Genomic DNA, 12,745 nt, shown 5'->3' on the forward strand with positions numbered 1-12,745 from the left:
AGGAATGGAGGAATTATTTAATTTCCATAATATTGTCTTAAATTGTTATATGAAACAAGATTTTCTGCATTATACGATCAATATTTATTAAATAAACGCTGATTCACGAATTACTAGATTAGCAAATCTATAAATTGATTATTTTACACAACTCAACAACTTTCGATTGGACGACGATCAAAGTTCTGCTAAAAGCTGATATTCCGCTGTTAACCGACAAAATTACTCAACGTAATTTACTCCGTTCTCTCGAAAATCAAAAGAAAAAAACACTTCGTTTCATCCGTTACTCTTTTGATCATCAAAAACGCTCGGTAGCCCTTCAGCCTTTAAAGATTCAATTTCCCCGAGAGTGACCATGAAAACTGACAACTGAGTGTCAGCAAAAAGCAAAAGCAAAAAATAAAAAAGAAAAAAAGAGAAAAATTAGTTCTCTCTGGCTGCGGCTTTCATCGAGATAGATTGGTTGCGGTGACGCGATTCGATACCAATCGATGGCACATCAAAGGGAAAAGCCGCGCAGCAAACAAACGTAATAAAACAGAAAGAACAGAGAAAGAGGGAAAATCTATGCACCCTAGTCACGGATGATGATAGCCTCGTCAAGGTGGACGATTGACAAGATTTACAGGCTAAAGGGAAGGAAAGACAGAGACTATGTATGCCGCATGCATTATTAACCGCCGGCTTCGTCCTTCGTGCAATTCGGTCAGACTGGATTCGTATATTTCATTTGACACGACGCCGACCTACTGACCTTAACTGTGCGGAACTTTTATATGAACGAGGAGACTACGCTGACACAGAGTTTATTTAATTGAGATCGTTCCACGTACCAGAGAAGGTATACAAACGCCTGGAGACGAGAAACGGAGACGACACAGCGGGAGGATTGCGATTATCTCTGCGGACTTGCACGAAATTCAAGGTATTCGTGACGATACGATGGCGAGTATATGTCGTTAGGTACGTCATATATTATGCTTGGCTGGCTACGATGTTTATGTAACGGTCGTTTCGGGGGTTTTTCCATTGAAATTTTATCACTGTTCCAAGTATAAAATGAATTATAAAATTTAGAAAATTTGGAAACATTTAAAAGATTCGATCAAATTTAATAATACCATTAGTGCAGATATACGGATAGATGTATTCTTTAACGTTTGCTATTTTCGACGTTTCCGCAAAGAAATGTGTTTTGTACATTTTTATTAACTTTGTATTGAATTTATACGTAGATATCTGCGGTAGCTATTACGTACAATATTGAAAAGTTGATACAATTTGTAAGCCAAGTGCTATTCCAAGGTCCACCAGACTGAATCCAAACTATCTGTTTATCTATTAGATTTATGTAATGTCAAGTGTAGTTAAACGAGTAAGGACGTTTACTTTGAGGTCTAAAGGATATTTAAAGAATGTCGAGGCGCGTGCGGAGTATAATAAACGTCTCTTGCAAACGCAGCGTAACTATAGTAATAGTCGTATTCGTTACGTTTATACGTTACAACGTTAAGTAGCTCTTGTTCGAAATGATTCTATTTTTAAAGAATCAATTCTCGATTGCTGATCGGTAGAAACGATATTATGACAAATTCTCTCGTTATGTAATCAGCTGCAGGATACGTTAGAACGTCTGAAGTAGTTTCTCTTATTGTAACAGAAATTATACGAAGAAGTAACTTCAGAGTATCTCGTTACGTGAAAAAGTAATTTGAGAATATGTGGTACTGTCGTTTTATACAAATAATTTTTCTTTGTTATTTAGAAAAATTTCCCTCAGTTCCAATTAAATTCTTTCTTTCAACATTTCTCTTCGTTACAATGTACACTGTTAGCCAAATTAATTTTCTAATCTCCATAAATGAAATTCTTCTGCGAGCTTTTCATCGCTCTTACACACTTTCTAATTACTCCATCATAGATCTGTTATTACGTTTGCATTATTACGTGTGTTGTAACATAAATATTATATCATACTGAAATATTTATATATTATGAGTAAAATTCGTTAGAGTTTTTTAATAAATATAACCAATGACTGAAATTTATCGCTGGTAATGTAGGAACAAATACAAATATTTTAGTCGAACTATTATTCGAGAGGAGCACAACTTCATCTACTGCACAGTTTTTCGTCCACTAGACGCAACTTTCTAAAGGTGTAACAAGCCGAAGAGATATAATCTCCTCTTGGAACTATAGCTAAAGAGGTCTTTGACCTTTCCAGCGCCAAGTATTATTCCTGTCTTGACCAAACAACTCAAAACATCTTCTCAATTATCCTAATCATGCCTCGCAAGAAATACCATTCGACAGATTTCTTACTACGAATTGAAAGAGCAACGATGTTAAACACAGCTATTGAGAATTGATTCGAGAATTATACTTCTGTTTACTCACTGTATCTTTCCTTATAGAGAGTCACGAGTTATTTTGATAAAAAAAAGCTACAAAACTTTCCATTCGAAACAACTCGTTGATCGTTTCTCAGAAAAGTTGAGACCCTAAAGCAATTATCAGTAACCCTTTTCTTAACATCTTCGTAATGAACGTTATGCATCCTTTCGAATCTCATCGTAAATGGGATAACATTCCTTGTCAATAAAATCTCATTCGATCATCCGATCCTAAATACTACTCCAATTTAAGAAACCTTTCTCTCGATGGTACGGATCTGAAATGAGAAAAAATTCAACGGGAAAATCACGCGATACATATACCATGATGCATCCACGGTGAAACGTCACCGATGAAATTAGATAATTGACTTTCACGCTGAATTAGCCACGGAATGCCTTCGATCCTCCAAGAGGCTAGTAATTTTAGAGAAAGTCCCGCCATTCTATCACCGTGGATCGCTCGTTGATTTCGTGTTATATCGAAAGCAGTTCTCGAGGATATAGTTTCGTGGGAATGTTACCATTTTTTGGAATTCGTTTTTAAACCTTGATCGTCTAGCGTGCAATCATTCTATAAAACAGAGATGATCTAAAGTATGATAAAAATAGGTCTCAGAATTGTGTTTGTGAGTTATGTATCTCAAAATCAAATTATTCTAAAAAAAGACGATTATACTAATTATGAATGAATGAATACTAGATTCTAATACGATTCATATTTTGCGAATACAGTTATGTATAGAAATAGTATCTAAGTAGAGAGATGTTATCTACTAAATATTATAAAATGTGCTTCCTTACGTATCTTATATTATACGTATTTAGGTGTTTTCCATTGCATGAAATATTCGATACAAATCCGCCGTTTAGTAATCGATAATTAATGTTCGATGTATACTTCATACATATGCGTATAGAAGGAAAGCTAATATTATTTTAGAAAATATCAAGAAAAGCAAACGTGTATTAATGAAACTTAATTTGTCTATGCTGATACTGCTTAAAGGGTTATTAACAAACAAAATCTAAAAGCTAGTTTTTTAAACGGTTATGCGATATGCATTGCATAATATTTGTATTCTATTTCAGGCCTGAATCTAAAACAATAATTTGAAACTCGTACAATTTTTTACAAGAAGATATCTAACTTTCATCTCAAGATAAATCTACAACTTACAAATTTCCAATTTTCCAATTAAATCTATTGAAATATAATATCGATAAATAAATCGTGTTAGAGATCTCAGAGAACACCTGCACGATTTCTAGGTAAATTCTCTGACACGTGGGAATATTTTAATCGTTCTCAAACAAAATATTTACATTCTTATCGAACTGAACAAATATCGGGACGAAGCTGTATCCTGAAGAATACTCGGAACATCTTCTGTTGATCATATCGTATTTTGTATCGTTGCAGAGGGACGATAATCTATTTATCACTGCATATATGTAAATTCTCGATGACTGGTCCCTTTCATGCGCAATCGATCAACACACCTTTCACGATATACCAAAGGTTTCAAGTGTCCATCCTTAAACAGCCTTTAAAATTCGACCTTCGATGCTGTAATGATACTATTCTCTTGAAACACCTAATCGATTCTAGCCCGAGAATGTGGTTTTAGAAAATGAGAGAAGATACAAAATATTCGTAAAATTTTTAGCCTTTGAAAATCTTCAGATCAGAAGATTATAGACGAGAAAAATATTAGTATTAATAAATACTACTTATATTAGTAAGTGTTCTAATATTTGTACCGATGAAATGTTCGATAAAGATGATAGACGACAGTCTCTATAATACAGGAAACAGTTTTATGATTCATCCGCTGAATCGTAAGATAGCGTGGTTAATTAATGGTTGCAAATAAAGAACGGATGAAAGAAATATCCTCATATTTGCACCTCGATCTTCTACTTTACAACGCGTATAATTGGAATAAGAATTAAAGTTTTTCTGCAAAAAAATGTCTAAGGCTTATTCGCAAATGGAATAAAATTGATCTAATTCTATGATTAGAATTTGGTGATACATTCTATGCTACAGTTTTAGGTACGCAGCTACACTCGATATAGAAACGAGGGGGTTAGTGAACCTTCGTTTTCCAAAGCAACTGTCTCGATACTCGAACACAAACATTTCTAATTTTCACGACTCGCAAAATCTTTCGTCTATTGCAAGTATCGCAGAAATAAAAATCTAGAAAACAAGTCATACATTTTATAAGCTAATGCTACGCTGATCTATGTCATTCGTACTCTGATTAACAATTGAGAAACGCGTCGTCTAGAATTATTCGCGGTTTAAAACAACGACTATGAAATGAACGCTAGTTTAAAAAAAATCGTATTCTTACATTCATCTTCTAATCGTCTCGATCGCGATCATTTTGATTCGTGCAACATCTTGAGGCAAGTTGGCGTGTCGCGAATCGCTGCAATTTCCCAAGTCGGCCTCAAGTTCGAGCAAAATGATAATCAGACTGATCTTCATGAGATTAGCCGGTCTGTTCCGTACACCGAACGAACTTAGCCTCGATTTCGCGCCACGTTACAGTTCACAAACGGTCCGGTTCATGAAACGCGTGACCAGCTCTCGAATTTATATAATCCGCCAGTGTTGATTAAATAATTTCTTCGCGTGAGAAAATCGTTCTGTCGTGTCTGATAGAAAAATTGCTGAAATTTTCCAACGTCGACCGCGTTAACGGGCTACTTATTGCAATTGCACCGCTGTTGCGTTGTTTGATAACGCACTTCCTGCATCGTATAACCACACGTTACAAGTATATATGTATATGTATGTTACGGTTAATGCATTAATTCAGCAAATATATATATTTAGCCAGTTAATAGGATTATTAACTGAACGTATAACGACACTTTTTAAGACCATTTTTATCGACTATTTTTAAAAGACATACGTTTCACGCTGGCAGGTTGTTTCCATTTCCAATCATGTCAAATTAGTAATTTCCTATTCGATCATAGTGACATTAACAATCAGAAAATCGATAAAATTGTACTCGTCATATTTCTTTCTCGTGATCTTCATTTCATTGTAAATTCCGAATTTACTTTTCGTACAATAAGATGTTCACCGTGCACGTTTATTTCATTCATTGATTCGATAAATCAATGTATATCTTACGAGCAGCGAAACGTAAAATTTTACTATTGGAAACTGAAGAGCTTCGTCGGCTCCTTTGTGCCGTCTCTCCATTCAATTTAAAATATCGAACCATTGGTTCGTAGCAACCTGTATGATATGACATCATGTAGGAGGTAAAAAACACGAGGACGTGGAATAATTGAAAATACCTTGAATAATGAAAAAAGATATCAGACAGGACATTTTACTTAGAAATAACGCTACTAATATTCATTATACGATATTTATAAATTATCACGATATTAATAGCATTATTATTGTTGCAACTTGTTTGTTCAATGAATACCAGATAATTCTAAGTCGAATCAGGAACGTTACGTAAATACGTGCGTTGTCCAGTAAGCGTATAACTCTCCAAATTTTCTATTTTTATCGTGACATACATATACCTGCATGCATTGTGCCTGCTGTACACTATCGAAAACGGAAAGAGTAAACAGGGGTCGCAGTTGGTATGCCAGGGTGGTAGATAGGGCATGCCCTTGCCTTGGAATACCAAATGAGGAAGGTATCGACCTTCCACGGTCGTGCTATCAGCGTTACCATGATAACACCCCCGTGTGACAATCCACGCCAGAGTCAAGAACACTTCTTTACGGTTTTGCTTCTTAACCACGTGCACACACGCGTAGTATTCTACGTGTCTCTCCTTCTCGGTTATTCTTTTATTTGTGTCAGAAAGCGAGGAAAAAGGTAGAAAGAAAGAAAGCGAGAGAGAGAGAGAGAGAGAGAGAAATACCGCGACAAGTCCTTCAGACTATGGTAATGACGAAGAAGAAGTAAATTCTGCCCGGGCACAAAGCAAACGTCACGGGGAGACACCTCAGGTACACCCTGCCTCGTCGCCAGTCAAACACAATGGAACAAAGAACTGTACTGCACTGCTTTGCTGGTTCGTCACTTTTGTTTCCCTCAGAGCTGGTCTATATTGTGTACTGAACGAATCCTGTATCAGGGAGGATACTGACGAAGTTAGTCGTGTCAACGTCCTTGACTTTGTATCAACAATTTAATAGGTTTTGTGTCGTTTCGACGTCCGGAGCTTCGGTGGAACTTTCAGATAGAATTTTTAGTTCGAAGCTTTAATTCGATAAGTATTTTATTCGATAAATTAAATTTATTGGAGAAGACAAAGTAATTTATCATTTTTGGATATGGGTAATTTATCTACCTTGGAATTCTCTTATTTCTGTCAATCGTATCGTTATATTTGTATTGAAAATTCGAATCTTCAACGAAAGTGACTTATCGTTCCATTGTGGAATAAATAAATGGAACTCTACTACGCTTTAATTTTCTATTATCATGTTACTCGGTAAAATCTATTCCTTCGATAATCACGCGTACATAACGTTATATAGTGACAAAGTAATGATAATACAATGATGATATACGTAAATTGTATAATTAATATGTCCAACGAATCCAACGAATATTTGATAATAGATGAATATATAATATAATATAATAACTAAATCCAGTAATAATATGGCATGAAAATGAACGAAACAACATTAGAGAAGTTAACAGTCACAAAGAGTAATACTATCATGAAATATGGATATTATTAAAAAAAAAAACTCAATAAAAAATCAACTACGCAGTCGCTCAAGACGTCAAGAACGAATTCAAGAAAATTGACCCCGATGAGAACTTCCTGCTACCGAGCAATCGATAATACGCTCCAGGGGTACGTGATTCATTGCGTGCCACGAATGGGTCAGGCTCCATCGTTTGAAATTCGTCAGAGCTTCCGAATTATTCGATCACTCGATTTCATCCGTCTTAAACGTTCGTCGCTCTGCTATGAGACGCAAGAACACAAAGTTTGCCGCCAGCGCAAAACAATTAATCAATAATATACAATTTAAATGAACATAACAGTCGTACTTGAACGAGCATAAAGCACACGCATTATATAAGTATACCACCGGTGATACCGGCTTTTTTTACTCAATGTTTTGGTCACACGAACGCGAACGTGGCTTCTGAATCAATTTTTTTTTTCTTTTTTCTTTTCACTGTTGCAATTGCGTAATGACGCGAGAATATTTTATCATTGCTGACAATTGGACACTCGACATCGCGGAACAAGATGTAAAATGCTGGCGACTTAAGGTCATTCTGGTATAGTTATTTACTGTACCGATTCCATGAATCGTAGAGTTCCCTTGACCCAAAAAAAGCCTCTCGAACAATCACCAATTTCTATTAGTGAAATTTCTCTCGCTATTACGTACCCATATTCATCTGTCCTTCCAGTAAAATTACCAAATTCATGAAAGAAAAAACGGTATTTACCGTTCAGAACCGACTGCGTTGCATTTCATTATTATTATTATCAGCAAAAACCTTCAATTTCTATATAGTTATATATTTTTATACAGGGTGTCTAATATGCCACGTAATATAGTACTTCCGACTAGGGAATGGTCCGATGTTCACAATTAAGACGAAAATGTAGAATAAAATTCTTGGTCGAAAAGGCTTAGTTCTCAAGAAAATCGAATTTCAACATTTGTCTAGTATAACGCGAGTTTGACTGATTGATTGGATATGAGCGAAGAATCCGGCATGTAGTTGTTCTACGTGCAAGAGTGAGTTAAAAATATAGAATAGAATTTGTCCATTTAGGTCCTCGTTTTCGAGAAGACGTAATTTGAACAGATGTAGCGGGAAACTGGTATTTTCAAAACTCGCATCTGATCAATTTTCAAGTTTGATTTTCTCAGGAACGAAGCGTCGTACGAAGAAGCTCTATTCTATATTTCCAACTTACCTTTTCACGTAGGATCACTCCCTTGCCATTTTTACCATGATTATTGAGACACCCTGTGTTTATGAAACGAACGTACAAACAGTCGTTTATTCGCGATTTTATAGTTATTACCGTAATAGGGTAAATTGGCTGGTACTAAGTGATAAAAACGACAAAACACGTGAATTTGTATTTCTTTTGAATGCATCACGAGGTAACAGACTGCAATATAACGAAACCGATCACCGAAAAGGAACTGATACGAATGGCGAGATATGAATATCCTAGTCGACAAGGCGACTGCCGGCTGCAGTATCTATTTATCACTGTCAAGGGCACCTATGCAACCGGATCGTCTCTCCGCAGTCATTGTTAAACTCATTTCCGTCCCTCGATTGCCCGTGAGTGCATTGAAAATTGAACCACCAGTTTACGGCTAGCAAGACCCCCTCTCTTCTCATCGTGGACATTGATGTCACTCGGAAGAGGACTATGTTTGGAAGTAGTCATACGTAAAATCATATTTTTAACCCGTTAAGGCTCAGCATTTCGTCAGTATGATATTTCATTTGCGGTTCTTTTCTTTTTTTTCGATTAACTTGCATTATTGAATTCTGTTCTTTTAATTCTGTAATAATTATCAAAAGGGATTCCAGGCATTTAATTGATATCTTTCCCTTTCTTCCTTCTTTTTTCTTAGTCCCTTTATTGCACTTGAAACTATAGTTCTACAGAGCCGATCAATAAATTCAACGTATTATATGCTTAACGTTCAACAATGTTTCCGTATTTTATCGTTCGTTATTTCTATTGTCTCAGTCAGCGTAATCCTTCTCAGTCTTCTGATATTCTGCGTTTGCCTCAAGTTTTAATTTTACGAAGAACTTGTAACGCTATGACAAGCTACTTTTCTTTTTTAAATCGTGGAAATTTCTTTTGTGAATTATTACTGATTTATGTGTCAGGCTTTTGTCTCTTATAGTTTTACCTGTGTCAGCAATTCGTCTTTTATTTGAAAAGAAGGGATTAATTTCAGATATTCTTTTTATGTATCTAATAGTCCCATATTTACAGAATATTTCAATTATACTATGATTAAATATAAATTATACTTATAGAATGTCTAAATGCGATATTTTTGTTCTTTCTTCTTTTTCATCCATTTAATTCGTTTTACCTTTACGTGTTTGGAATCGGCATATTCCTTCTGTCAGAAGTTGTTAAATATCTTTCCATTATGGTGTTCTGAATCGGTGGATGCAATTGAATTCAATGAGTCCCATTAGCTTTTATCTCGTGTCTGATGCAAATCCGTCTGAATAATCGAATATGAACGAAGCTTTGTATTTAATTCCAGGATGGTTTATTCAAGCCGTTTTAGAGGCAATCCTCGGTCCTTCAGATCCAATTCAACGAATCCTCCACTTCAATTTCGATCCGAGAGATTGGAATCGCGCTCCTTGAACTCGTCTAACCGATGACGCCGGTTTTTAACGCTCGATTTCCACGATCTTGTTTTACAATGTTTCGCTGTCTTCTTGAACTCGTGTGATGCGCCTGATGTTTTCCGTTTCAAGGCAATGTTCTTTCTAGCTAAATGCAATTAACGGACTAGTTTTCATGCCATGCATCTCATGGTACGATCTATATATACAAAATACATATAAAATAATCTACTTTGCTTCTTTTCTTCTTCCTCATCTTCTTCTTCAAATAAAATATGTATATACGTAATTTTAAAATTAATAAGCATATTTCAGCGTCAGTGTAGATTTCTATATATTTAGCAGACTTATTTCTTCGTAGAAAGAACATATTTCTTTACACTCCATAGGTTAACTGGGTCGTTTAAGTTCAACCTTTTTTTACCGTTTCTAGCCTTTCCAAAATTCTGGGACACTTGTCAACGTCTTTATTGTGTTATACAACCGTTCGTTCAGTCAAATGTCTAAAACTTTTTATAATGAAATGTACATTCTGTAAGCGTTCTTATAAAAGGAAAAAATTCAAGGGTGAAACTTCGTACAAATAATCATCGATCCAGTTTATCTATATGGCAAAATATTAATAACATTGAATTCTATAATATTATATAATAATATATTGCGGTATTAAAAAATGATATAATATTCTGGAGAGAATATGAAATTACGTGGTCTTTCGAAGGTACCAAGAGCCTATCTGGATCACTGTTTAGGCTAAAACTACCAAGAAGCCACATCGTGGCAATTAAGTCTGCTGTTTACACCCTACGAAACGTATACGCGAAGCTATACGAAAAAAGGAAACCATAACGCGACAATAATTAGAACCTACTGGAACGATTAGCACCATAATCTCCGAAATATTTATACCTACGTACGTATTTATGTATATTATTTTAATTGTTCGAATTAAGAGGAAAAAGAGGAATCACAAGGTGACTGAATTTTTGAAATTACTCCGATGAATTGCTAAGACGGAAGTGGAGATCACCACAGAGGAAACGAGAAATATCTAATTCTAAAATGCGAATGCAAACACAAAGGGAGAGAAATTCTTCTAAAAATGACTTTCACCACTCAAATAATAGCAAATCTAGCTACGTCTACTAATATAGTTTCAGTGTCAAAAGACAAGCTGTACTCCTTTCTCCGCCATACAGTTTGCAGAGAACACATCTCAGACTTGCACGCGAAATCATCTCGCGATTCTCGACCGATGATTCATCGCGAGGTATATAACGTTAAGAAGTAAGTAGGGCCGTTTAAAAACAAAACCGCTAGACGATTCGTCGCGGTACGGTCTGTTGTAAGTTTCCATTCGTTCAACGACTGTGTTTCTCGTGGCTTGAAGGAGATTTTTTAAAAATCGATCGAAGGATAATGTTGGCGGTGGAATTGTCAGGTAGATTGAACGTGGCTAGACGGCAGCTCTATGAATAATTACAACGTCACTGCCGCATTGTACGTATTTACACGCCGACCTTACGCCACTTTCCACCGTACCAACGTTTCCAGGTACTCGAATTCCGACTCGTTCCACACTTCAAGCTGATTCCACCGAGTACGAAGCACTCCGCACGCCCACGAGAGATGCTCTCTAATACCTTGATGACGTTCAATGGATTCAAGCGGGTTCAACTATGTGCCTCGACCGATCAGAGAACTCGCGTTATTCCAATGAAACTCACAGAAGAAAGAGCAGACAATTTTATAATGGAATTATTGCGAGATGAAGAGATTTTTTAAACACTTAGCTATTTGCGATTTTCAGGTTTTTGGGCTGGGAATGCTGAAGGTTTTATTGGTAGAAAATTCTTAAATATTACGTAGAATTTTCAAAGGATTCAAATTAAATTTCACAGTCAATGTATCTTGGAATTGGGGATCGTATGATCAGAGCATCGATGGAAGCTGAATTCTTTCGAAAATTCAGTAATTTCCAATTTATTAATTTTTCAAAAAGAAGGTGCCGGGGGAGTTTGTTTCCGAAACATTATCTTACGAAATATTAGAAGAAAATGTAAAATCTTCGAGAAATTCAAATCAAATCTCGTAAGCAGAAGATAGAAATTATAGGAGACAGAATTGCTCAAAAGAATTCAATAATTTCTGATTCATTAAGGAGGGTTCTCTTTCTTGACAATCTTCGTACAAACTCCAACAAATACAAAATACATTTCCAAAAAAAGGAGAGAGAAAGAAAGTATTCTCTGAACAAAATGTCTTCTCAAAACAAAATTCTTTCTGTGCTATAAATATTTATATATACTATATATAAATACTATAAATAAAATCACTTGCTCTAAGAGGAAGATATAAAACCTTCCAGACTGATAAATTCAACCACCTCAAACCACAATGAATCTGTATACCATCCTGCTGATATTCTATGTATACCTCGCTTTAGTATACTAAACTTTGTCTGGAAGAAAGAAGCGAAGGAACTCCAACGGGATTTCCGGTGCGACTTTCGTGTTTGCCACGAAGAAGAGCGGAGTGTTAGGCGTTGGACCTCGAGTTTATCGAGATACGGAGGATCTTTCCAGCTGACGTGGCTCGTACAGTGTGACCTTCATCGCTCTACTTTACGAAGGCAAAAGTCTAAGTGGGGGGTACGTACACCTTTTACCCTCTTCCTATTCCACAATCTCTCCAACGCTTATCTATCTACGTGTACGCAAGGATAAGTTAACAATATTAATACTGCTTTCACGTAAAGTGATACTGGATATTTTTATCCATGAACAACGTCGATTAACCCCTCCGCGCCCACATCTTTTACCCATGCTGTCATACCGTTCGTCTAATTCACATCTTAACCCATTAAGGACCAAGTAAAATCTAGGTTGAAGAAATAACGATGAAGAAGGTATTAAGTACAAGTATTTGGCATTCTGTTTCACAGGTTACCATAAAATTACCGGCA

General features: G+C 35.9%; 2 protein-coding genes across 6 annotated transcripts in view; one reads left to right on the forward strand and one right to left on the reverse strand.

Moving 5' to 3' along the window:
- LOC100750068 (mitoguardin) overlaps positions 1 to 12,745 on the forward strand; it is a 41,770-nt gene that overhangs the window by 17,815 nt on the left and 11,210 nt on the right. The gene's annotated exons all lie outside the window — the stretch shown is intronic.
- Positions 1 to 12,745, reverse strand: part of LOC100740525 (protein unzipped) — a 33,866-nt gene that overhangs the window by 16,092 nt on the left and 5,029 nt on the right. The window contains exon 1 of one of the 5 annotated variants that reach the window (XM_033318798.1): positions 8,468 to 8,617. The exons of 1 other annotated variant lie outside the window; for it this stretch is intronic. Coding sequence is in view for 1 of the 4 variants with exons in the window: in XM_012380906.2 (XP_012236329.1) it covers positions 4,763 to 4,768 (6 nt within the window). In the remaining 3 variants the exon portion in view is untranslated. Of the gene's footprint in view, positions 1 to 4,762; positions 4,784 to 7,817; positions 7,919 to 8,356; positions 8,618 to 12,745 lie in introns of those variants that run through there. 3 more of the 5 variants (XM_024364979.2, XM_012380909.3, XM_012380906.2) reach the window with 3 other exon arrangements.

Source organism: Bombus impatiens, unplaced genomic scaffold (genome assembly GCF_000188095.3).
Source record: "Bombus impatiens unplaced genomic scaffold, BIMP_2.2 scf_0114, whole genome shotgun sequence".
Lineage (NCBI taxonomy): Eukaryota > Metazoa > Arthropoda > Insecta > Hymenoptera > Apidae > Bombus > Bombus impatiens.